Source organism: Corvus moneduloides, chromosome 9 (genome assembly GCF_009650955.1).
Source record: "Corvus moneduloides isolate bCorMon1 chromosome 9, bCorMon1.pri, whole genome shotgun sequence".
Lineage (NCBI taxonomy): Eukaryota > Metazoa > Chordata > Aves > Passeriformes > Corvidae > Corvus > Corvus moneduloides.
In genome coordinates, this window is record NC_045484.1 from 261,508 (window position 1) to 287,677 (window position 26,170).

Sequence of the window (26,170 nt, forward strand, 5' to 3'; positions counted from 1 at the left end):
CTGTACCCAGATGTGGGGCACCACCGTGCAGAGGGCAGCCATTGCTGCCATGCCATCGCTGCTGGAGAGACCCATTCCACGCATGTGTTTTGCCTTCCATGGCTGGAAAAAAGAACCCCTCAAATTCCCCAAGGAGGCCTGCAGGTGGCTGAGCCCCCCCATCTGCCTGCCCAGGGCCCCGCCAGCACCACAACACGGTCAGGAGGTGGCTGGTGGAGCAGCAGGGGCATGGGAAAACACGTAGCAAAGGCCCCACGCCAGCAAGCACCACCCCAGCCCCTCCATGCCACAAGCCAAGGGCACTGTTTTGTTATTGCAGAGATGTATTTTTGGGTTTTAGTTTGAAATAATTTAAAATAACCCCAGCAGCCCTCCAGCACAGGGTGGCAGTGCTGGCAGGGAGCCTTCTGTCTCCTGGAGTCAGGGAGATGGGGTGTCCCCGTGCTGGTCACCCCAGTGCCCAGCGGGACAGACCCACCCAGCTCTGTCGGGGCCAGGCTGTCCCCTGTCCCCCACACTTGGGCAGCTCCTGGAGACTCTGGAGGGTCCTTGGTCCCACACTCTCTCCCAGGGGGCCAAGGAAAGCCACCTGTCCCCACTGCAGTGGATCCGGGCAGGTCCTGGCACTGCGAGGCAGCTTGGTTGGTCCATGCCGTGCTATTCTGCAGCATCCTGGGACATCCTCCTCCCGCCAGGCTCTGCAGGAGCCGTGCCAGGGCTACCGTGGCGCCGGGCGGTGCCGGAGCACACGGAGGGACAGGGTGTCGGCCTGGAGCAGCAGCTCGCGGATGCGGGCCAGCCCCAGCCCTGAGACGGCCGCGCCGTTGACCTGCAGGATCTCGTCCCCCACGCCCAGGAGCCCCGCGTAGAGCTTGGCTGTGCCGGCATCCGCCATCTCCTGCACATAGACACCTGCGGAGGGAACAGGGATGGCTGAGGGCCCTTCCTGCCCCTGGGGTGCCCAGGGACTGCACAGAAACCTGTGAGAAATAGCCTTGAGCATGGGCTGCGTGTCTCAAGCCAGGTGCTGATGGACACGCAGGACTGTGGCCAAAGCCACGTGTGACAGCATCCCCCCACCTGCCATCACCTCCAGGGCTCAGCAGCCATGGAGCAACCCCACCCGCCCATGCCCAAGCTCGCTCCTGGGGTGGGACAAGAGCCACTGTGGAGGGACTGTGCTGCACCAAAGCTTTGGGATGATCCCACAGTACCTGTGTCGGGCCGGCCATGCCCGGAGGTGACGGAGAACCCAAAGGCGCCATGGGGGGGTCGCTGCAGCTCCAGCTGGCTGGTGCCATCAGGGAAGACCTCGACCACGCGCCCCACTGCGCGCAGCTGGACGGGCGCCCCGATGTCCTCCACACTCACCGAGCGCTGCGGCCCTGAGCCCCCCTTCCTGTAGGGAGAGGGAACATGGGTGAGTGAGGATGGGAAGCTGCTGGAGACCAGGTGATGCAGCCCCTGGCTACACCAAGCAACCACAACACCCCAAAACGGCCTTCCCGGGCACAGCAGGAACGTGCCGGGCCCCATCCTACCTGTCAGCCGTGGTCTGGGGCAGGAGGTAGGCGCTGGCACGGGGTGCCTTGCCCAGTTGGGAGTGCAGGCTCTGGATAGAGGCGGCTTTTTGGGGCTGGCAGAAGGGTGACACCTGGGGAAAAGCACATGGCTGAGATGGGGACAAACTGCAGCACCGCAGTGCTTCACCCACTGATGTGCCAAGGGAGAGGAGGAAATTTGGGCATCCCACCCCTCTGAAGAACTCCCCAACTCACTGCTGAGGAGGAACAAGCATGTCTGCTCTTCCACTACCCCCCTCTCTCCCTCCTTCCCCCTTCCACTTCCCACTTGGCTCTGGGCTTTTCAAACCCAGCAGGTTTGGGGTGGCACATGCCCCCATGCCCCTCCAGGACCGCCCGAGCCATAAATCCATATTCAGGAATACTTCATCCCAGCCCAGCATCCCTTCTCTAGTGCCACCCCCATCTCCCTGTGGGCACCCCCCGCATGGGGCAATGTCTGAGCTCACCAGCTGCAGGGACTGCAGGGACGGGGACTTCTTGACACCAGGACCGCCCAGCGGGGAGCCGCCGGGGGCCGGGAGCTGCTCCATGCTGTAGCAGCGGAAGCGGCCCAGGCGCTGCTTGGTGCTCTGGCTCAGGCTGCACAGGAGCTTTTTCAGCCCTGACGCTGAAGCGCTGCTGCCCTTACGGCTCACTGGCCGCCCCGGCTCCCTGGGTGGAGAGGGATGGTGGTCACTCACCCCGCGTCTGGGGCAGCAGCGGGACCGGCAGCTGCCGCTGAGCTGCGGGTGCATCCTGCCCTCACCTTGGCAGCCCTGAGAGCTGCAGCACGGTGAGATCAAGGGCAGCCGCCTCCCCGCAGCAGGGACCCAGCACACACAAGTTTGTCACTACCCAAAGCGACCCGAAGGGCTCCCTCCCCGTTTGCCCCATTATTTCAGGGGTGTAACGCCTCTCAAAACTCCCCTGCTTTGCCCCAAGGGATCACATCCTGGGAATGGGCTCAAAGGACCCAGCACTACCTCACAACTCTCCTGCCGGGCTGAGACACGCAGTGCCAGGCACAGGGCCGGCAGGATCGCACTTGGAAAGCCCCAGGACAGCTGATTTTCCCCCAAAGGGGAGAACCCGACACCAGCAGAACACCTCTGTCACATTTGCTGCAACACCCCTGGCAGAACCAGATGCGGGGAAACGCAGCTCCCCCAAACCCACAGCAACATACGGGCGCATTGTAACCCATTTTGTGGTTTCTGGGAGGTTTTTGGAGCCAGGGAGCTCAACCCAGGAGCATCCTGCAGTGCCCAGGAGGGATGCTCAGGGCTCCACGGTTTGGGATGCCGCGGCCCCTCGTGCTCACTCACCCGTGCGCCGCGCTCCCGGCCGGGTGCGGCTGCTGCTGCGCTCCCGGCGTCCCGGCAGCTTCCCCGGCGGGACGAGCAGCCTCCGGGGGCACGGGGGTGACGGGGCTGGCAGCGGGGTGTGGCAGCGCTCCTGGAACCACAGCGGGACAGTCACGCGCCTGCTTCACTGGGACCCCCCCAGCACGCCACGCGTGGGCCTCACCTCTGGCCATCCCCGGGGCGTCCTGCCCGTGGGTGTTGTTGCAGTTGTTGGTGGACAAGGCACGGAGGGGGCTCCCCGGGAGCCACCTGGGGCTGCAGGGACCCCGCCGCTCGCCCGGCCCCGCCGTGCCCCCGGGCTGGGGTGGGGCGGCGCTGCCTGCCTCCGGCTCCGGGCCCCGGGCGCCTTGGCTCGACGCCTGGCGGCTGCTGCTGGAGAGCAGCGCTTTCCTGCAAGGCACCTGGGAGCAGGCCTTCTTGGTAGGAGGGGGAGCAGGGACGTGGGTGCCTGGAATGGGGGTGCTGGTCCTCAGCTGCGGGGAAGGCTCCGGGGGCTCACTGGGCTGCTGCGGGGGACGAGCAGTGTCTCCCACTCCCTTGCTGCCCCCGAGATGCCGATGGGGTTCCCCATCTTCCCGGCTGCTGGTTCTTCCCGGTGGTGGGGGGCAAATGGCCCCCGTTTGCTTCGTGGCACCACCCGAGTCCTCGTTATTGGGGCCACTGCTGGCCACACACATCCCCTTCCTAGCCCTTGCCTCTGGCTGCGGGGCAGCACGGGGAGTTCTGTGGCCGCGAGTCCTGGGGTCCCGGTGCCCCTGCAGGTGGGGGCTGCGGGGTCTGGCCTCCTCGCTGTCCGTCCGGCAGCCGTCGGAGGTGTCGGTGCTCTCCAGGGCCGAGTCCACTTCGTCAATGTAGGTGATGTCCCCGATGTAGGTCTCCTTGATCTTCTCGGTGTGGATGCGCTGCCGGGAGGGCAGGATCCACAGCGGGGACCCTCCGGGACCCAGAGGCCTGATTTTAGGCTCTGTCTGGGCAGCGCTCGGCCCCCTGCCATCTCCTGGGACGCTTCTTTGTGCCGCAGGGCTACTTTTGGCCACGTCGGGGGCAGCTTGCGTGTCCGTGCCCCGGCCGGCGGCAGCACCGAGGAAGGAGCCGCAGGTGCTGCACTTGCCCCCGACCACGAGGTCGCCACTGCGGGCTTTGGGCTGGCCAGCCCCGTCCCCCGGCTGCCTGTTGCCGGCCGGCTCCGGCGAGGGGAGCGCCGAGCCCAGCGCCCGCCGGTGCCGCAGCTGCAGCCGCTCCAGGTACCGCACCTCGGCGTCCCGGGCCGACTCGTCCTCGAAGCGGACGCGGGACGGGGACGGTCCCCGCTGCCGCTGCGGCCGCCCGCAGCTCGACTCCCCGCTGGACGAGTCGCTCAGGCTCCCGCCGTCCCGCGGGGCGACGCTCGGCCTCCCGCTGGGCTCCCTGCCATGGGGACAGACAGACGGACGCAGGCGAGCTGCAGGGACTGCCCGGCAACCCTGGGAAAGCAGGGCGGGAGAGGGAAAACCCAATGCAAAAGATGGGGCAAGGAGGAAAGTCCGCCCGGTGCTCCCTGTCTGCGTACACCCCTGCTTCCCTCCAGCCCGACGCTGGAATCCGGAGAGGCTGCGGCACCTCCCTGCTACCACGGCTCGACCTCCATCGCCCCTTCCCTGCCCCGAGGTGTGTGGTTAATCATTCCAGGAACACCACATCGCACATGACCCGGCACACATGGCGAGATGCCGCTGTGGTGCAGCCGCCAGCAGCGAGTTCCCCCAGGAAAACATTCCCCATCAGCTGCGAAACGCCATCCTCCCACCCTTAATACTTCCATAAAACACAATTAACTAAACACCTCCCAGACATTGTGCCGCAAAGAGGTCGGGCGGGGGATGCCCCTGCACCCAGGGTCCGCGGCTGCACCGCACACGCAGAGGGTCGGTCCCGGCTCCACACGCGTGCCTGCACACATGTGCGCGCTCCGGATGCGTCCCAAACCCGGCTGCAGCCCTGGGAACACCGCGGGGGCAGGAAGGCGGCACTGACCTGGGGCGCGGGGCGGCGGCGGGGAGGAGGAGGATGTCGTGGCTGGCGCGCAGGGGGTTCGTCCGAGCCTTCATGCGGGCGCGCTGCAGCAGCTGCTTGGCCTGCTCGTGCCGCGGGCTCAGCTCGAGCTCCTGCCCGGCGACAAAGGCCCTGCAGCCCCGCAGCGGGGAGGGGGATTAGGAAAAAATAACAGGGATTAGACGTGGTTTAACAGTGACGACGAGGCTGCTCTGCCCAGGGAAAACGGGGCTCAGCCGCCATTCATGGGCGGGCTGGCGGCCGCGCCGGGGGACGGCCGGGCGGGCACCCCTCACCCCCGGCGCCAGGTGAGACTTTAGGGGCAGGCTCAGCACCCACACAGCTCGGGCGCAGGCTCAGCCGAGGCACTACTTCCCATCCTCAGCGGTGTGAATCCTGCAGCGGTGGGGAGGCAGGTAGGTTTGGGATGACCCCCTGCCCTGATTGTCTTGCCTTCCCTTCCTTGCAGGGGGTCTTCCCCCGCACCCCCAGCCCACTCTGACTGCAGGGCGGGGGACCTGTCAGCTCTCCCTGCTGCAGCACTGCCTTCCCGCTTGGCCATGGCCCTAATCCTCCTGATTAAAATAATCAGCTCAGGCAGTCTCTTCGGGAAGCCTGGCCTTAACCTCTTCAGTGCAGGATGGTGGGCACATACTGCCCTCCCAGCAGCACCATGGGGTGCCCAGACTTCCCCCAGGCTTTGGCTGCCTGGGTCAGAGGAGGTGCAGCATCCCCAGCTCTCTCTGCCTTGCACCCCCCATCACTGATCCAGCTGCCAGAGCAGAGCAGAGCAGAGCCAGTGACCACAATACTGGAGGGGGACCTTTCCCCACTCGCTGTTTTACCCCATGCAGGCCCCAGCCTCTCACCGGCCCATCCCACCTCCTTAGTTTTAGTCCATACCTCTAAGGTTTTTCATTAGTCCAACGAGATTACACACACCTGCCGCCTTGATCCTCTTAAGCACCTGGAGCAAATTTCTGTCCCATCCTCTTCCCCAGCTCCCTTCCTACCCTGGCATCCTTGCAGGGACCCCCTGTGCCTAGACACCACGTGGACAGCCAGCTCCTGTCCCTTCTCACAGCAAAGCATCGCCGGAGCCCAGCCACGCTCCCTCACCAGCCGCCCCACAGCCCTTCCCTAGAGCTGCTTCACAGAGTGCATTTAAAATACAAGACTGGGGAGCAGGAAAGAGGGAAATGTCCATTTCTGCCACACTGAGGCTGACTTACCTGCAGCTCTCCGTGTCCTGCAGTGAAACCCCCGAGTCCCAGTCCCCATCGCTCACTGGCATCTCTGAAATGCAGGACAGGGAAAGCATTAGCCTGGTTGGATGGCAGGCCCCGTCCTGGCCTCCCCTCTTGGCAGCACCCCCCATATATCCCATCCCAACACCCTCTGCAGGGCTCTCCCACATGTTTGGCTCTGGGAGATCCCAAAGGAGTGGAACGTGGGGCAACACCTGGCTGTAGGTGTGGGACTGTGGGGATGGGGCCACAGGGTCCTTGGGGCAGATGCTATCAAAGGAGAAATTAATTCTCTTCTCTGGCAGGAGCTTGCAAAGGGACAGGGACACCCACAGACCTGGTGTGTCCCAGAAACTGAGTCTCCTGCTCTTGCTTTTAGCAGTGAAATTCCTCACCAGGACACCAGAAGGGACTGCCTGCTATCATCCAGAGCATCTCGTGGGCATCTCCTACATCCCGGTTAAGGGGATAGGGCATGAAGCCTTGGGGTGTGAGGCAGCAGAGAGCTGCACCAGCAGCGTCAGAGGCTGGAGGATGGCCCTGAGGACTCCCGTCATCCCAAAGGTTTTCCCTCCCAGTTCCCCCAGCTGTCCTGAAAGAGCCACCACCTTCCCAAAATACACACCGGGTGCGGCAAGGCCCAGCACCTCCTGCAGCAGCCGCCGGTTCCTCTCCACCCGTTCGGCCAGCGAGAGCCTCTCCCAGCTCTCCGCCGAGGGAGGGGACGCCGAGGGACGCCCCCGGTCCCGCAGCGGAGCTCGTGCCTCTTCACCCGGGGAGGGTCTCTCATGGAGGGAGGCAGAGCGCCAGGACCTGCTGCCCTTGTCCGGGGGGAGCTCGGGGCCTCCCGGCGCATCTCCCCTGGGTGCCGGCACCCGCCAGAGCCCCGGGGTGCCGGTGCGGGGCGCCGGGGGGCTGCCGGGCTCCCCTCCATCCAGCAGCCCGTCCGTCAGGTAGGTCCGGAGCTGAGCCCGCGGCTCCACCGCCGCCGCCTCCGCCCCCGGCTTCCCCCGCCGGGGCCGCGGCTTCTTGGGCGAGGGGCGCTCGGGGGCAGCTGCGGGGGTCCCCGGCCGCCCGCCCCGCTTCTCCTTCAGCGCCTTCACCTTGCCCTCCAGGACGGCGTGGGGGCCGCGGGCGGCCTCAGGGCGCTCCAGCGGGGCAGGGCTCCGGCCGCCGCTCTGGATGTGCTGCTTGGGGGGCCGCGGCAGGCGCCGCGCCTCAGCGGGAGGGCTCCCCTCCATGAGTCCTGCAGGGACAAAACCCAGGGCATGACCCCTGCACTGCCCGCGGCCTGCCCAGCACCCACCCTGGTGCCTCCCCAAAGGGCATCACCCCGCCTGCCCTGGGGGACAAATGCTCGCAGTGCCACCGGCGTGTGCCTGGGGAGGAAGGGGACAGGGAGGTGACACAGCACGAGGCCACCCAGAGCACCGACACTGTGCCAGCAGGAGGAGTGGGGCAGCCGTGCGGGAGCGGGGGGAATGGGGCAGCAATGGGGGGTCGGTGGTTCCCCAAAGCGGGTGGCCAGGGGCTGGGCAAGAGCGCGGGTGCCCGCCCACCCCGTTCCAGGTGCCCTGGGGCACTCAGAAAGAAGGCCCTCAGGGAGCTGGCACTTTCTGAGCTAAACCAGGGCCCCAAACCTCCGCAGAACAGAAATCCCTCCCGGCGACAACTCGCCGAGGGTGCCACCAGACAGACGCCAGCCCCTGCTCCGCCCCGGCCCCCGGGGTCACACGTGGCACTCGTCCTGCGCCAGCCTCGTGGTCCCGGAGGCACCCGAGTGCCGCTGCCCTCCTGCACCCCGCCGGGAGCATCCTGTCCCCGCCGGTACCCCTGGAGGAGCCTCCCCCGTGGCCGGAGCTGCAGGAGCATCCCCGTGACCCCCCCGGGCCCCGTCGCCCCACGGCTCCCCTCACTGCCCGGGGCTGAGTGGGACGGGGCCACGGGCGGGATGCGAGGGCTGTCCTTACCCCCGGAGCAGCATCGGGAGAGGGCTGGGAAGGAGGAGAAGAAAGCGGAAGAGGGGAAGGAAGCAGGGGAGGGAAAAAGAGAAATTAAAAAAAAAAAAAACGGCCAAACCAGCAAATCCCGGCCCCTCCAGCCGAGCCCGAGCTCAGCCGCTTGGCTGGGCTGTGCGGCCGTGGCTGGCCCTGCCTCCCGCCCCGGCCTCCTCCGCCTCCTCCTCCTCCTCGCGCACCCCGCGCCGGGGCACCCGGCCAAAGCCGGCCCCGGACCGCCCGGTCCCCGCACGGCCACGGCACCGCGGCCACCGCCACATGGGGACACGGGGGAGACCCCGCGCTGCCACCCAGGGAACTCCGCGGGAGGGGAACCCCAGGACGGAGGGATCCCGGGGGCCTTGGCCCGCTCTCAGGAATGTCCTTTGTCTGGGCTGCGGGCTGGGACGGCGGCGGAGCGGAGCCGGGCCCCCTCCCCGGCTGCCGCGGGGGCCGTTCCGCACCGGCGGGATGGGGACGGTGCTTCGGGGCCGGGAGGATTTCTCCAACAGCAAAACCTGCCGGCTCTCAGCACGCTCCTGTGAGCATCACACGTTTGCAGCTGTGCTAAATTCTCCTGCTTTCCCGGAGGCCAAATCCTGCCTGGACCCACGGCAGGCCAGGGCCGTGGCAGGAGGACGGAGGGAGCCGAGCTCGGTGCATCCATACCCATCCCTCCCCTAAACCCGGCCGGCGACACGTGCCTGCTCCCCACGCACCACAACCCCCCATCCTGCCCCGCCAGGCCCCACCACGCAGGACGAGGGGCCCGAGTGGGCAGCGCTTACCTGGCGGTGCCAGGGCTGCGGTCCCCGGGGGCACGAGGGGTCTGAGGGGGCCCGGGGCGTCCCGGCCCTGCTCCGGCTGCCGCTTTAAGCTGTGCCTTTTGATATTCGTGATTGGTTTCATAATCCCGATCAAAAGGAAATCACCAGGATTATGAAATTGTTTTAATCCTCCTGGCTCTGGCCGCACCGGCCCCTGCCAGCACGAGCAGTAAGAAATCACTTTTATCTTCTTAAAATGTCCCTGGCCACCCCGGGCACCCAACACAGCCAAACGCGAGCCCAAGGGCTTCCTTCCCCCCAGCACTGGGGTCCAACCTCCCCTGCAGCACCAGAACCGTCCTTACCTGCATCCCATTCCACAAAGGGATCCTGGCTCCTTTGCCTGGGCTGTGGAGGTGACACGTGCCTGGGAGATGTCCCCATCGAGCTGGGGTGAGGTGCCAAAGCAAGGGCAGCAGGAGGGCTCCTGCCACCAGCCAGGGAATGCCAGCAGCCAGGGAATGCCAGCAGGGAGCCGTGGCTGGGATTAAACCTCCGGGAAGCGGCTGCTGTGAGCAGCAACAGGCTTAGAGTGATTTCAGGGCGCTGGGCTCTCTTCTGGAGGGAGATTGATTGCAAGAGACGATGAAGAGATTTAAAGAGCAAAATGAAAGCACAGACCCCAAACAACCCGGGGCTGGGCTGGTCAGCCACTGTGCTGGCAGGACAACACCTCGGACTGGAGATCAGCTGGAGAAAGGCCACCAAAGGCTCCCAGAAGGACCACGAGCCTTTGGCCAGTACAGCACAGGCTGGGCAGGAGGTTTCCTCCAGCATCAGCCCCTGGCATTTTGGGTGTGAGCCCCTCCTGCCCACCTCCAACCCCTCCTCAGACATCTCCCTCCTCCAAGCACCTCCACCTCCTCCCAGGACATGGATGTCCTCCACCTCCAGCCACCAGCGACATCCCACAGCTCCCAAGAGAGCAAGAGCAGCAGAGGCCAATGCTCCCTGGGTGGCTGCAGCACAGGGGTGGGACTTGGGAAGACACACACACAGACCAGGGACAAAAGAGCCATCAGATAATTGGAAAACAAAGAGCTTGTAATAATGAAAAAAGGACAGATTTCGTAACCAATCACTTTTTCCTTTGAAAAAACACAATCACAGTAACTTTGCTTTATACAACCACCTAGAAACTATGAAACAGTATCACATTGTGCAGTATTTTTTTTTTTTAAACCTACTTATCAAGAAGGGAATTCCACACTTCAAAATTATATCCATTTGGGGAGGAAGGAGGAGACAGCTAATAGCGCAGTCACAGATACATCATGAGTCCAAGCAAGCGGCAATTCTTTGTCCTCACCTTTTCCACTGAGCCAAAACAGAAGAGTGGAGAAGGGGATAGCAAAAGAGAAAGGAGGGGGGAAGAAAGAAAGCACCCACAGAGGACTAATCACACTCCATAATTACTTTTGACATCTACAGGGCTTCATAGAAAGATCATTTAGACCAACACAGCAGGGAGGGGGAGAGGAAGGCGGCAGCGGGACCCGGGGAGAACTTTGGCATTTCCACCCCTGGCCCCTTCCAAGCGCCGATCCTTCGCCAGGAGGACCTACGGCATGGAGGGGTCATCGCAAGTTCTACCGGGATGCCCAATTTCTCCTCTGGAGAGAAGAGTTTGCAATTTGGTTTACAGAGTTTGAGGGACTGTCAGGCTGCAGGGCCCCCTCCCCGGCAGGGTCGGTGCCTCTTGCCCGCTTTGCCGCGGCTGTGCCGGGGCCCGAGCAGCCCTCGGCTCCCACCGGGAGCAGGGCTGGGGTGTCAGCGTCGGGGTGCTCCCCGCGGTGTGTCCCTGTCCTCTCCTTGCCCGCGGTGTTGCAGCAGGGACCGAAGCCCCCAGGGATGGTGACACACCAGTTCAGCCCCACGGTGGTGGCAGGTGACACTCGCCCCAAGGCGTGGAATTTGGGATGGTGTCATGTAAAGGAGGCAAGGGTTGATGAGGTGACAGCCACTGAGCCCAGCCGTGACTGCAACAGAGGTACCATAGGGATTTCCCACTCCTCCCCCCGGAGCCCCAGCCCCTCTTTTCCAAGGAGACAAAACAATCCAATTGCCTTCTGGAATAAAAATGTAAATTAAAAAAAGAACAACGTTTAAGGCAGAAGATCACCTTCCCCCTGCGAGTGCAAAGCAGAAGGGCAGAGGAGAGGAGGGAGGACATGGAGCCGGGATGGAGCCAGGACGCAGCATGTGAGCGAAGTGGCTTTTGTGTCCCCAACTCGCCAAGCCACACCCCAGCCCCAGGACACATCCCCGGGCACGGCCTGGCGCTGGGGACACAGCCCCCGCAGCCCAGCGAGCAGAGCAGGCAGCAGGCATGCAGGACAAAGCCAAACCCACTCGGCCCTTCAAAACACAGGCAAACTTCAAAGGCTTCACACTGTCTCCACTGCTCATTGGAAGCGAAATCCCCAGGGATTGTTATCTCCTGAACCAGGAACATGCTTTCCCTCCCCTGTCTGCCACGCTGGGGCAGTGGCTGAGTGCTGGCACAGAGGAAGAACAAGCAACACCAATGTTTTTAGGGAAATAGGAGCAGCAGGATCCAACTCTGCTGAGATTTCCACCAGAGATCTCCCCCATTCCAAGATGTTCATGCTGAAGGCGGTTGCCAGTCAACCCCTTTCATTGGAATCAAACAGCAAAGACACAGAGAGAATGAGGCGGGCCAGGAGCAGGGGTGGGAAAGGTGTAGGATGAGCACCAGCTGACTTTGGGACTGCACCTGGATGAGAAAGGTAGGAGCTTTTTGGATACATACAGGCTGCAGCCAGAAGTGCTGCAAATGCATTTCTTTTAAAATGTGGTGGAATGGCATCAGTTCTCACTGGAGAAGCTCCCACTCCTGCTTGCCGAGTCCAAAGATCCCAAACCTGCCCTGCTGTCCCTTCAGGAACACACCCCCGGCACGTGGCAGCGCCCTGCCCGAGCACAGGGACCTGGTGTTTCTGGTGACACCACCCCAGAGCCACACGGGAAACCCCAGCCCGCAAAGAAACTCTGGATGCTGCAACAGCTCACCCCCTGCAACCTGAAAATCCCCAGAGTGGCAGGATGGAAAGCAGTGGGGAATCAGCACGGAGAAGCAAGTTCAAAGGGAATCTCCAGTAGTCACAAATGCCACAGTGTAGCATCTCCTCTCCTCAGACTGGACCATCCTAACGGGTTTCACCAGACCAAAGCAGCTCCACACCATCCTCAGAGCTGCACAACTCAGCCTCTGACTGCCACTGAATCACAAGGCACAGCCCAGCACCTGAAAGCCAGAGCTCAAAGACCTTCCTCAGCTTCCACTTCCCATCCAGCTGCCTCCCAACAACTGAAGCAATGGATAAACCCGACCCTCAGCTCCTTTTAACTCTGCTCTCTGTCCTTCTGGACTGCCACCCTGCTGCTCTCACTGCAGGAGTGTTTTCAAGCACCCATGAGCAAAGCCCAGCTCAGGAAATGAAGCCACCCTGGGAATGTCCCCGCTCCCCTCGCTCCTGCTGTTCCCAAGGAGCGACAGGGCTATTTTCTCTCACCATCTGTTCTGCTTCATTAGGTCTCCCTTTATTGGCCAGATGTTCTCGTAGACGTGGAGCCATCCCAGCTTTAGTGCTCGCTCTCAGGAGGAATCTGCAGTGCCTGATTTCTCAGAAATCTCTGGGAGGGAGGGAACAGGCAGATGCAGGGCTGGGAGCTAGGAGCCTTTAAAAGCCACACTTCTGGGAATTCAGGCTGCTTTCCCCCGAGACAGCATCTTCACTGCCAAAAGGGACAATGTTTTTTTTAGGAGATAATGCTTGCTCCTTGTAGCACTCCACCTGCCTTTTTTTCCTTACTTCTGCCAGTAAAGGCAGAAAAAGGGAAGAAAAAGAGCAGAGCAGGGAGCAGAGCAGATGGACACACTGAATTCTTGCTTCTCTTAAGGATTTGGATAAACTGCAGAGTAAGAATTTAATCACTTGCAACCTGACCTTCCCCGCCAGGTTGGGAAGCAGAGGGTTGGATGGTGCAGCAGCAGGATGGACAGATGGATGCAGGCCACCCAGCCATGCCCTGCCCTCCCCAGCCCAGCTGAGGAAGGCAGAGTGCTCCCAGGGGACTGACATCACTTCCTAATCACAGAACAGGGAATGGTTTGGGTTGGAAGGGACCTTAAGGACCATATAGTTCCAAGCCCCTGCCAAGGGCAGGGACACCCTCCACTAGACCAAACTGCTCACAATGTCTCTCTGTATTTTTAATTTCCCTCTGAAAGAAAGAATTACCAGTAAAGCTCAGATTCTTTGTGTAAAAAACCCACTTGCTTAAGTAACACCCAGTGGCATGACTTGATTTTAATGAACCCAAACAATTTTGGATTGCCTCCATCCCAGTGCAGCTGCCCTCCCCTCACCTCCCCAGGAAGGGATGGCTTCATTCCCCACCGCTGGAAATCCCTACACAGGGTTTGGACACAGCACCAATGCAAATTAGGAACCTGAAGTGTTTTAAGGGGCTTTACATCTCAGACTCCACCTCCACGCGAGCAGGAATGCTCCGCTTTGAGCATGAACAGCTGCCCTAAGGGAGGTAAAGATGGGAGCACAGGGAAGATGGACAGCACGACCCCGGCTCTGCTCCCGCCCGAGCAGCCCGGCGCGGACGCAGATGAGAGGAGCAGCACCACAACGGAGTTTTAATCTATTTCCAGTTAAATGAAGAGAACCAAGTTTCCTTCTTCAGTTCCTCTGGGCAAGAGGCACAGCAGGCAAACTGAGGAAATGCAACACACCGGCCGTGGGAGACACTGTGCTAATTAAGGAAAACAACCACCAAACAGCAACTGAGCAGAGATTCCTGCAATTCCATCGCCCCAACTAGAGGTGAGCCACCAGACAGACCAGGATCCTCCTTCAGGAGTTTCACCCTTCCCTTGCAGACCCACAGAGAACAAGGCATTCCAAGGGAAGGACAACAGGACTCTGAGGCCTCCATGGCTCCCCCCCAGGAGGAGGAGAGCCCAGCCTGTGGAATTTACATCTCACTTCCCACATAATGGGCTGCCCATTACCCGAGCCTGCTCCAGTATCCCACTTCCCAAACTGGGACAATGAGATGAGTCAAGGGACAGATCACTGGGATAGTGCCCAACAGAGGCTTTTTGCTGAACCAGACACCACAGGAAGAGCTGTTTTTAATCTCACCTTCCCCATCAGGTGGGCACACCACAGTTCTTTCCATGCTCGCTGAAACACACCACCACTCCCAAAGCCCAGCCTGAGGAAGCCCTCTCCCATGAGAACTGTCACCTCCTCACCTTGTCCCACTTTGCTGGGCTGCTGGAGAACTCCTGAAAAGCTCCCTGCTCGGACTGAGATGCCCCCATGACACACCTAAGGCTTGGAAAAATACTTTTTGATCTGGAGAATGATGTTCCAAAGCCTTTGTGCGCCCAGCGTTTTGTGCTGTTGGTGGGAACCAACTCTCCTTTCCTTAGGATCATCTGCACTACTTTCACACATGGAGAAGTTGGCTTTGAACCAGCACAAGAGACATGCCCGGAAGCAGTAGCAGCAACTAAAAAAATATCAGAAAGAGAAACTTTGGTTTAAAATAAAATTGAAAAGAAATAAAAGAGAGAGAAGGTACACACAGGTGCAAGTTGTCTCACGAGAGGGGTATTTGCAGGGCATCACGCCACAACCCTGGAGATGGGAGACCTACATTCCCCACTTTGTTTTACCATTACAACCTTCATTGCACAGGACTCAAAATCACTCTCATATGGTTGTTAAGTTTCATAAATAAAGTGAAAACTATATGCAACAGATACATCATATTTCCAAAAAATTATAAGAAAAGTTACATCAAATTAAAAAGTAGCTTCATGAATGAAGATACTGCTCTAAGTGCACTTTCCCTGCAAGTGCAGCCAGTGCCTCAGCGCTGGATATGAAGGAAAAAAACAAAAACCAACCAAAAAAAAACAAACCAAACAAAAATTAGATTTAAAAAGTCCGGTTTCAACCAGTCAAAACCGGGCCAAGCAGAAACCGAGTGTGCTCTCGGCACTGTCCCATGAGGGAGTCCCTATGATGCTTCGTTATCCAGATAAGGTTTGTATGTCCTTGTTGAGACTGTAAACAATCCTTCTTTCCTGAACTGTCCTCTTTATTGGCAAAACAAAGTAAAATATTTTATTTTGTTTGTTTGTTTGTTTAAAATAGAACATTAAAATTAACCCAGAAGAAAAGAAACAAAACACAGTGAGCTTGTTGGAGTCCATAGGAACTGGTCTAGAAGAGCTCGGAAAACGTGTTCAGTGTTTTCTCCTGTTTTCAGCTGGATCTGCACCAGAGATCAGGTTACTTGGGGAAGAGGGAGACAGAACGAGAAAACAAAGGATGTGGGATCAGAGAACGCGGCCATCTCATGTGTTTGCTTCGTTCGCTAGGTCCTCTATCAATACCTTGGTGTCAGAAGCCTTGGACCTGGAAAAAACAAAACACAAAACACTCACTGGGGAGAAGGAATTCCTGGAATGACACGCAGACAGCAAACCCACGGTGCACTTGGGGGAATAAAAAAGGGAAAAAAATGTCTCTTACGCAGAGGGGGAATAAACAATCGCCTGGAACTGTTTCACATCCTCCCACTCTCCCTGGGAATAGCAGAGCCTTGTAAAGATGCCCCAGCCGTCCCTCAGCATCCTCCTCCTACGGCACTGCCCACTCCACACCACGCTGGGCACCCTGTGGCCATGGCCAGTGTCACCTGCCAGGCTGTGACACGGCTGAGGACACAGCACCGCTGGGCGTGGGGCACTCGCCCAGCCCTCCCCACAGAACTCCACCAAACCCTCACAGGATCCAGGAGAGCTCCTGCTCCATCTCGCCCTGGGCTGCAGGAAGGAACAGGAAGTTCTTCAGGGATATGCCTGGCACATCTCCCCTCATTACATGTCCGAGGGGTAAACGGGCATGGTTGGAGGGAATTCCGCCAGGCTTTGGCCCACATTCCCTTTGCAGAACATTTTCAGTCTCCAGCGGCCACACAAAGGCTGTTGGTATTGGTTCCATCTGTGCACTCTGAGCCAGCAGGGACAAGAGCCAAGCACAGCCCTGAGGCCAGAGCACACCCTCCTCCTCCTCCTCCTCCTCCTTCCACCCCTCCCGTGCAGTGCTACAGGGATTCCACAACACTCCTGACCCGCAGTGCCTCAGCATCCCCAAGGAGCCTGGGCTTGTTCCCTGGCCAAAGGGCAGGGCTCCACAGCTGCGCTGCCAGGGCAGGAGGGACACCAGGACACTGCAGCGCCCTGTCAGGCTCGGAGCAACACAGGCACTGCAGGGAAACACGCAGCAGACAGGTGCAGGGGCGGGGGTGCAGGCTGGGGAAACGTATGGGGTGCACGAATGATGGGTGGGAATCAAAAAATGTATGGGTTTAGATTTGAGAGGGGAAGGAGTCTGAGATCTTACATATGAACCTTAACCAAGGAATAACTGGAATCATGCGGAATCATAGAAAGGTTTGGGTTTTAAGGGACTTTAAAGACCGTCTGGTTCCAACCCTCCTGCCAGAGGCAGGGATGCCACTCACTATCCCAGGTTGCTCAGGGCCACATCCAGCCTGGCCTTGGAAACTTCCTGGGATGGGGCAGCCACAGCTTCTCTGGGCACCCTGTGCCAGGGCCTCTCCACCCACACAGGAAACAATTTCTTCTTCATATCTAATCTAACCCTGCCCTCTGTCAGTTTAAAACCATTGCCCCTTCTGCCACTATGAGGTATAAAGAGTCCCTCTCCCTCTTTTTCATAAGCCCCCAAAATGTCTGGCCAAGGAGAACCTCTCCTCCAGTGTGCATTTATAACCCCTGGCAGACTATTTCTGCGGGAGGGGAGCCTTGTAAAAAGGCAGCTCCGTTTTCTGACGGTTTACCAGGACCCCAGTGTGTGTAAAGGACAGGTAAATTCCCTGGCAGAGAGAGGCACGCTTGTTTGCTCACTGGACCTGTCCTCCCTTTGCAGACCGTTTGGGCTGGGATCTGTGCGTGATTCCCAGCCCATGATTCCCAGCCCGTGAGTGCCCCCCAGGCACTGACACCAGCCCCAGGGCAGGACTGTGCTGCAGCAGAACGTACTGAGAGGCGAGGCGGGGCCTGCGCAGGGACACGCTCAGGCTGCGCTTCCACTGCTTGTTCTTGCGGCGGTTCCGGACGCCGTCCTCCTGGTCCATCATCTGGTCCAGGAGCGTCAGGTCGTCGGCGTTGAGCGGCGCCACCGAGATGTCCCTCACGGCGCGGAACTCGCCGCAGTTGTTCAGGTGCTCGTTCTCCAGACGGAAGAAGTTCCACACAAACCGCCTGGATGGATGGATGGACGGAGGGGAAAAGGGAGAATTACTGGCTGACTTCCCCTTTTACAGGCACGACCCGTGTTTGGCAAAGCACTGGGACGTGCACCTGGGTACCGGTGAATTCTCACAGATCAGAGTGCCTCTGGGAGTGGGCTGGGAGCACAGAGAAACATCCAGTGACTAACAGCAGCACCTGCTGCAACATATTTCCTCTGGAGAGCAACAGAAGCTGTCGGGCTTATTCCTTATCCTACTGATGACAGCCCTAATAGGGACAGCATGGAGGCACCAGGCATTACAAGCCAAAGGCCACCTCCAGCACCTACACAAGTGAGGGTCAGCTTCAAGTTCTTCCCAGGAAGCTGTGGGGGCAGGTTTCCAGCTGCAGTACAGGTGTTTAAAGAGCCCTGGAACCTTGCAGGATCCAAATCAATGACGCAGAATACAAATTAGCATTTGGAAAAGAAGCGGAGGTCTGAAAATTGGAAATTTGAGAATCAAGTGAAGTTTCAATGGGAAATTTCAAGGAGAAATTTGGTAAAAACTAACCCTTCGAGATTATCACAGTTCAGAAGGAACTGCAAGCTGTGTGAAGGACTCAGCTCCACACTGTGGCAGAGCCCCCTACCCCTTTCTTCACTCAGCACCCTGTTTGGATTAAATATTCCCGTTAATCCTAGTCTCCTTGGAATAAAAACCAGTATATTCCATGTCCAGGGATCGCGGCGCTTCCCCTGGTGCTGATGTTACAGAGTGCAAATGTGAAAATAAACCGAAGAGAAGAGAGCTGCTCAGCCCAGCAGCCTTACCGGAACACCTCGAGAGGGGCAAACACAGTGGAAATGATGTCCGCAGCGTAGGGGAAGATCTGCATGGAAGTGAGGGAGATCTGGATGGTCCACGCGAAACGCAGGATGACATCTTCTACAATGGCACAGTAGTAGTATGCCTGAGGAACAACAAGGACAAAACAGCTCAACAAACACCTTCTGCACCGAAAAGACCTCATCGGGTCTTCAGGAAGCTACAGAATCTGCTGCGCCATCTCAAGCAAAATGAACAGAAATGATCTCTTGGAAACAAATCAGCTCTACTGCTGGACAATCCCAGCCTGTAACATTCAAGTGCTCCAGTGGTCAACTGCAACATGCTCTAAACTCAGCAAGTTTAGTTCAAACGTTACAAGCCTCTCCTAAGGTAAGAGCAGGCTGCATACGCACTTTCTGTGGGTAGACAATTCCTTCTCGGAGAAAGGTATTTTCACCAGCATTTTTGTCAAAGAGACCCCAGTCCATCTTCAGGTCCCAAATGAGGGTATAGCAAGAGCTGATGAAACAGAAGATAATCCACAGGTAGAAGAACACTTGGGTGTCACTGTGGTTTTTAGCTGGAAAAGAGAAGAACACACTTCTGTAGAACCGAGAGCACATCCCTTCTTAGAACAGCTACAAACTGCCTGATTTGAGCAGTAGAAATCACTTCTATAACCCAGGTTCTGGGAAAATACAACTAATACCAATATGAAACAAACCAAAAGCCTTAGCAGAACCTGCTTTATATCGTTATTTAAACTCCACTTTTACCTCATTCAGCTTTTAGCACTTGGGGTTGAAATTTACACTAGTATTTGGAACAGGCTCCTGGGGCAGTGGTCACAGTCCCAAGCCTGACAGAGTTCAGGAAGCATTTGGGGACCACCCTGAGGCACATGGTGGGATTCTTGGGGATGGTTCTGTGCAGGGCCAGGAGCTGGACTTGATGATCCTTGTGGGTTTTCACTCAGGATATTCCGTGATTTTTATTTTCCTGGGCTCATGGCAGAGCTGCCGTTCTGGCTCCCAACAGCAGGTGGAAGCTGAGGGCCACTTTTCGCAAAGGACACGGGCTCGTACAAAGGATAGAGCCGTGAGGCAGTGCTCAGTCAGGAGGGTTTGGTAAGAAAATATTTTCGTTTGTCTTAACATAAACAACTGTGAATGAGTGCGCTAAAAGCCTGAAGAGCATGGGCAGTACAGGAATCACCACCAGCCATTTCAGAGGTCATGGTGGCAAGGGAAAAGGCAGCCATTTGTACATTAATATGTACATTAATATGTACAGATCCTAAAGCAGGCTCTGTAGGGAGTTTTAAACACCCACACAGAGCTCCTCTTCGGAAACAGAAGACTGTGGGCCCACCATCTGCCCACCCGGGGATATGTTTTTCCAACTAAGTTGTTTCCCACTCCCCCCTGAAAAGGTTATACTGCTCTCAATTCGGCTACAATTCCCTACATCAGCTGGCTGGGGAAAACCAAACAGATCTGGTAATTCTGTTTGCTTTTGAAAAGCTGGCTCAAAAAATTCATACAAATAAAACACATTATGATGCTTTGGAAGGCTGAGACATTTTGCACCTGGCTGCTGCTGGCAAGAATCTCTCCTTTCTGTGCAGCCTCAGCAACTGCTCATTCACCGATTCTCTCTAACAAAGCAAATAACATTTCCAGTACAAAAAAGTGTTTTCAGCCCAAACCCAACGCCACACTACGTGACAGCACCTTTCCCATATTAGTGGTTTAAAACAACAGAATCCCTGCAGCTGATCAGCCAGGGAGCAACAGGGCAATTTGCCCTCTCCTTCCCTCTCTATTTCCAGCAATTATGGTCTAAACGTAATGCAGCAATTCGATAAAATTAATGGAGGTGAAAATGAGAGTACATTCCTCCCATTATGCCTTTCAGGCTTCCTGGGCATGATGTGCAGGATATAGGTCAAATCCACATGCTCCTTCCCCTCTCTGAACACCCCCCTCAAGGCAAACCTCTGAACGCCGCTGATGCAGCAAAGCCTGCTTTGCACCGGTGGTGGAGGAGAAGGGCACGGCGCCGCTGCAGCTCCCAGGTCTGCTTTGGGGCAAGGCTGGAAGCCTTTGAGCACACCCCCATCGTCATCTTGGCCAAGACACGGGTCCAGCATCACGTTCCTGGTCCCTGCAGAGCCGTGACGTCACCTGGGAGCAGCGCACATGTCCTGCGGAACGCGGGCTCGGGTGCCCAGGTACCTCACACACTGCTGCTGCTGCTGCTGCAAACAGCCTCTGCCAGGCTATTTATAACAGTGCAGCTGCCCACAGAAGGGGACACAGGTGAGGATTTTGGAGCTTAGCAATGAGGGTGGCACTGCCAGGTTTCATTCCCCCCCTCAGCTCCTCCAAAGCCTCCACGACATCATTTCAGGAAGAAAAGGCAGATGCTGACATTCGGTGACTCATGAGACACTAAGCCTGTTCTTTCCAGCATTATTTTTAGCTCATTAGATCTCCATGTTTAGTTCCCACTACCAGATCCTAAAGGATAATTCAGAGGCAGTTCATGGGTTGTATGTGCTTTCAAAACACCTAAAATGCTCCAAAACACCCTGTGAGGCTGCGGTGCTTCCTCTCATCTTAGGCTTGAAAGTTACATCACGCTGCTTTGGGTTTGGTTGGTTTTTTTCTTCCCTTAAGGACAGAATTCCAATAAACTGAGTCTTACTCCACACCTTCATGGAGCAGCCATGGAGAAGGCAGGGCAGCCAGCACCATCCCTGGCCTGAGCCGCTGTGCCCTGCAGGTGCAGGCAGAAGAGCAGGGAAGCATTGCTGGCCAGCTCCTTTAGAGTTCTATGCCTATGGAGGGGATGGTGTGCCCCCTGATTATCATCTCCAAACACATAAGGGGCGAACAAAACTCTGCCCTAAGCTGGCAAATACATAGCAAGGGGATTTTAAAGGTTCTCGCTGCTTAAACCTAAATTGCAGAATGGCTCAGGTTGGAAGGGAGAGTGGGTCACCTGGTCCAACCTCTCTGCCCGAGCAGGGTCATCCCAGAGTGCGTGGCACAGGCTCTCATGTGCAATTACAGAAAGAAGAACTGGGAAGAAAAAGGCCCAAGTGAGAAATCTAATCTCACCAATCTCAAAAGGATGTGCTTGCTTTTGGTTAAGTTATCCTGGGCTCAGTTCCCTCTCCCTGCCTCTATCTTTGCAGCAGCCTTTTCAGTGGCACCTGGGGTCACGCTGCTGGCTCCTTGCTCCTGCTCCCTTTCTCACCAACCAGCTCTGCAATGCATTCAGCTCCTGAAAAAACTCATTAAAAACCCAAATCACTCCCTGGTAAAATGCCCTAATCAGAACTAGCCTATTTTCTTTAGTCTTGGCCTCCAAGTCCTTCCTTTAATCACTTCTCCTCCTTTTCCTCCTGCCTGCAGTTCTGCTTGATACCTTCCTTCCTTCTGTCCTCATTGGTATTCAGCTGGTGTACAGAAATATGTTACTGCTCCAGGCAAGCAATTATAGCTGGGTCTCTGCTGGCTGGTCCTAGCAGCCCTCTTCACTGCTGCTCAGGGGGAGAGAAAATCAAGGCATTCATATTCTGCCCAGAGGCTCCATCAACTCCTGGCCTGCCGGTTTTCCAGGAGCAACACAGAGCTCTGCATATTTATGATGATGTCAGGGTCTATTTAAGCAGGAACTGTTTCATCCTGTGTGTTTTTCCTTTGTTTAATGATGTGCTCAAAAAACCATGAGAGAGGGAGAGAGTCTCTGGATGAGAGAAGCACTCTGGACACCTGGCAGATCTCAACCTCTCCAGGAAGGAAAGAAGAGGAAGTTTCCAATAGCCCTGGCACCAGTGACATCCACCCAAGAGAGGCACAAAGCACCTTCCTACTCCATGCTCCAAAGGGCACCACGGAGCAACTTCCTGAGCTACTCTGGTATTCAAAGCAGCACGAGCAGGACAGAACAGCACCAGCACAAAACCTCTGAAGCTGCAGCTCTAACCCTGAGGATGGGCTGATTTCAGGGTTCACACTGCCGTGTCTGCAGCTTGGAGGTGTGCAGTTATGTCAGAGGCTATCTGAGTCCACAATGCCCGGCTGCCTCTGCTGGCCACGAAGCCTGTGGGAAGCAGCGTGCCACGGGAGCTGTTTGCAGCCTTCACCACAGAATTTCCATTAGCATCCTCAGTTTACCCTGTAACATGCAATTCCAGCAGACAGTCTACACAAATACACCTCAAATTGCTCCAGAAGGTCAACTAGATAAATAATGGATGGCTTCCACCTTTGAACTGAAGCTGTGAATGGCCGCAGTCCCAGAAACAGCCAAAGGCACTTGCAGCAGCAGAATTTACTGCCTGCAAAAACTGCTGATAGACAATATCGTGGATCCCCAAACCAGCCCCAGAGGCCACAGTATCTGACTGGCATTCTGAGGGAACACTGCTCTGCAGAAATTCCAGCCCCTTCAAAACACAGGCAAGAGGAAAGGTTGCTTTCCATCAAAGAGAGACAGCGAGTGCTCTCCCAGTGCTGTTAATATTGACTTTACCTCCAAAGAATTCTATCTGTTTACCCTACTGAATTATTCCGGGGAATGTAAACACCATATAGTATTCAACACAGCAAAAATCAATGCCATGTATTATTGAAGGGCTGGATAAGAACACAATGGGCCTCGATAAGCATTCCTGGCGTGTCACCCAGCGCAGCTGGCCACGGGTTGTGCTGCTGGGGAGTGCTCTGATAAAAGCTGGAGGAAGCAGGAGGTTATCAGGGAACACAGTCAGGTAAGCCTGCTACATCAGGCAACACCGACCCAGCCACAGCGACTCTTCCAGCTGAACAGCTCTCGGTCCAGGCTCGCCAAACCCAGCCTCAGTCACAGATTTAAGCAGCAGCAGAGCACAAATATATTTAGTGCGCAAGGCAAGTGCAGCTCTGAGCTGGCCTAGCGATGGTGCGTGCCCATTAACTCCATCCCCGCACACCACAGAGCAGGGTGACAGCCAGAAGTGACTTATCTACATAAGAACTGCCATCAGAGTGACATCCCCAAGCATTTGCCCGACACCTCAGTGCTCGAAGTGCAGCATTACCTCTCCCCTTGGTAATTAGATATCTTAATGAGCGGGTAGTGCTGCCTTTCTGCCCAGCCAGCATGTCCCGCTGTTTAGCACTGATCAATGGCAGAGCCAGGACATGACAGGGGACTTAACGCAGTTAAAAGGCAAAAATAACCCACAGGAGCACACGCAGGACTCACCGCCGTGCGCTGATGGGCTCTGCCAAACACCGACTCTTCCGTAAGAACCTTTCCTTGCACGATGCAAACCCCTGCCATCACCTCCGGGCACAATTTAAGCAAAGCAGCAGCAAAGAACTGTCAAGAGGCAACATCTCATATCTTCTTCTAGCTAAGAGTCTATGTTAGTAGAGCAGGGAAATCCCAAAATCATGTTTGGATTAAAAACCCTCTGCAGGTTTGCATTGGGTTTGTAGGACAAAATGGCTGTGTCTGATTTCAAGACAGGGCAGCAAACCCATGGCTTGTACCTCACAAACAGACAAGTGTGATTTAGCTGCCAACAGGAGGGAGCGCATCAGTCATGGCTGAGATTTGAGCTGGTTCTTCTGGTGCCTTCTGTAGCTTTTGAGAAGTGTTCTTAGGGACAGTTTAATTGCTACCTTGAGACGGATGGGATTTCCAATCCAAGTATTTGCCAGGAGTCTCACTAATAAGAGTATCTGGATTCACAATTAGAAATGAATAGCATGGTAATCAGGGCCTTTGATGGACAATTTAGGGATGGGGATATAATGTCATCTGCTACCTCTATAGTGCTTTGACATCCAACAGCAGATTCTTTCAAAATTTACTTCTTTTAAAAGCAACCAAAAAAAAAAAAAAAAAGATGATTACATCTCCTATATTTCTGCACCACCAGAGTCCAGACTTGTGTGTATCTGACAGGAAGATTGCTTGTAATGCAGTCACTTGCTTTTCTTAAAATGTTCCATCAAAAAACAGGTCAGGCTTTCCCCCTTCAGTGCCTGTGAAATGAAGGATCGTAGGTCACCCTTTTCACTTACACCTCATTCATTAGCATTCCCATTTCCCCAGCCACCTTTAACACAAAGGCATAATAAGTGACACAACGGTACTCTTGGTCCACTTCCCAAATCCCAACTATTAATGCCCATCTCCTCTGAGCTGAGGAAGCAAACGCCGGGATCACGGAGCCGTGGGGTGCTGAGGTCACCACCGATGTCCCGCTCGACATTTGCGGACCTACAAAGCTCGGCAAGGCTTCCCAGTGGGATTTTATGCCTCGTTTGTGCGCGGGGGGAGGTGGCAGTTGTCCAAGTCGCTCTGAATTTCCATTCCCAGGCTCCCCACGGAGCAGGGGTTGCTGTCCCCGCACTCCTTCTCCGCTCACTTACCGCAGGCTCACCGGCACCTCCACCCCGGCCAGGCCGGTCCTGCCGCAGCATTCCCGGGATACTCCTCACTCTGCCCGGCTCCACCCCGAAGCACCATCCCCAGGATGGGTGTCTGAGCAACCAGATGAGCTAACAGGAAACCAGGAGAAACCAGGGTGCCACAGAGCCCCACGTCAAAGCCGGGAGGAGGTCAGAGGCCAGGATGGAAATGTTTGCCCACGGCAATGCCTCCCAGTTGCTCACTAATGACACTGCCGCTGCTCTGATGGAAAGGATCAGAAAGACTGCCTAATGAACACAACTCATTACTGGAGGCCTCCTGGGCATGGGATGACAGGGTTTCAGACAAAAATTCATCCTAGCTCACAGCAATGTGACAGACGGTGCATGTTTTGGCTCCGAATAATCATCCTGGTGGAGTTGCCAGCGTGCTGTGCTAGGGGAAGCCGTGTGAAAACGGCAAGTATTAAGAAAGAAGCCAGTTAATCCCATTACAAAGTTTGTTTTACTTCAAGAGGTCAATCCAAGCACTCTGTAAGGCTCTTGTGACACCTAAATCAAATGCTGACAGCTCTTTCAGTGCTGAGGAAGAGGGTGAGACAGGGGAGGTCTCGTACCAACACAGAAGTGAGGGAACAGGATCTCACAAATGCTACTTGCTTCATTCTTCTGTGATTTTTTTTTTTAAAGTTTCACGCTTACAAAAATTCTACATGTTCACTTACTTTGCCCTGTCCCACCCCCTAAAAATGAAATTATCTACCTCAGCTGGGGGACTACACACCGTTGTGCTGATGTCATTTTAGTCCCAGTTCTCACATCACCTCACTGTCTCCTGCTGTAGGCATGTAGGATCACAGTGCTTTATTGTCCCACCTACCAGCAGTCTCACACCACGGGGGCTGCAACCTGCAGCTTCTAACACAGGAATGACAAGGGCTAAGTGACACAACCCACCACCCGCAGAGCTCAGGTGCAGTCAGGTGCCTCCTGTGGCCCCCAGTGGCACAGCTGGATGTCACCCAGCCTGTCCCCCATCCTGCTGTGCATCACCATCCTTCCCCTGGAAGTCAGAGCCCTCCTCAGGGCCCTGCATGGGGACGGAGCGTGGCAGCAGCAGTGATCTGTTCCAGCGTGACGCGCGGTCACCGCTGGGAGCGGCTCAAGACGTCGAGATTAATGAGGAGTGGGCAGCAGGTACGAGAGCTGGGAATCTTCCGTGGCATTTCCCAAAAGCAGCACACATTTCCCATTCATCTTCCTTGGTCAGACCTGGCTGAACCTCTCTATTAATGAGGGACGGTCCAACACCTTCCTGCAAAAGCCACTAATCGCAGGATGGCTCCCGCCTCGGCACTCCACATCTCTATTCCTTGGCCCTTTTCTCTTAGGGCTGCCTTTAAAAATCATAAACTAGACATCACTGCAGAGAAGGCTGTTTCTGAGGTGATGGTGAGAGCACGGACAGAAGCGCTGCTCTTCAGAGACAGTCCTGTTTAGTTAACTTCTGTATTTTTAATTACTGCCAATTTCCTGGGCTGTTTAATGAGAAAGTGCA

At 56.6% G+C, this 26,170-nt stretch overlaps 2 protein-coding genes across 5 annotated transcripts in view; both read right to left on the minus strand.

Moving 5' to 3' along the window:
* Positions 1–302: 302 nt before the first annotated feature.
* KIAA1614 (KIAA1614 ortholog) lies at positions 303–9,891 on the minus strand. 4 transcript variants are annotated; one of them, XM_032118527.1, is made up of 10 exons: positions 9,337–9,890; positions 6,833–7,453; positions 6,193–6,256; positions 4,943–5,092; positions 3,093–4,336; positions 2,891–3,020; positions 2,033–2,237; positions 1,542–1,654; positions 1,215–1,399; positions 303–912 (listed from the first exon to the last, which is right to left on the minus strand). In XM_032118527.1, exons 1-10 carry the CDS (start codon positions 9,866–9,868, stop codon positions 719–721), a joined length of 3,438 nt encoding a protein of 1,145 aa, XP_031974418.1. In that variant the 5' UTR covers positions 9,869–9,890; the 3' UTR covers positions 303–718. The 4 variants fall into 4 exon arrangements, with proteins under 4 accessions (XP_031974418.1, XP_031974416.1, XP_031974419.1 ...); XM_032118525.1 differs by having other exon boundaries at positions 2,891–4,336; positions 9,337–9,891; XM_032118528.1 differs by having other exon boundaries at positions 2,891–4,336; positions 8,993–9,618.
* Positions 9,892–10,054: 163 nt separating this feature from the next.
* Positions 10,055–26,170, minus strand: part of XPR1 (xenotropic and polytropic retrovirus receptor 1) — a 110,563-nt gene continuing 94,447 nt past the window's right edge. The window contains exons 12-15 of the mRNA XM_032118530.1: positions 18,589–18,755; positions 18,178–18,317; positions 17,154–17,375; positions 10,055–15,501 (exon numbers count right to left, since the gene is read on the minus strand). Coding sequence (XP_031974421.1) covers positions 15,441–15,501; positions 17,154–17,375; positions 18,178–18,317; positions 18,589–18,755 — 590 coding nt within the window. The 3' untranslated portion in view covers positions 10,055–15,440. The remainder of the gene's footprint in view (positions 15,502–17,153; positions 17,376–18,177; positions 18,318–18,588; positions 18,756–26,170) is intronic.

What these genes read in the sequence shown, in the direction of transcription:
- KIAA1614 (XM_032118525.1), bottom strand. Translation starts at nt 9,868, where the DNA reads ATGTCTGAGGAGGGGTTGGAGGTGGGCAGGAGGGGCTCACACCCAAAA. An exon ending in GCTGGGCCTTGCCGCACCCG is followed by an intron (nt 6,257 to 6,832) that starts GTGTGTATTTTG and finishes CCTGCATTTCAG; the next exon opens with AGATGCCAGTGAGCGATGGG. An exon ending in CCCTGCAGTCCCTGCAGCTG is followed by an intron (nt 1,655 to 2,032) that starts GTGAGCTCAGAC and finishes GCTTTTCCCCAG; the next exon opens with GTGTCACCCTTCTGCCAGCC.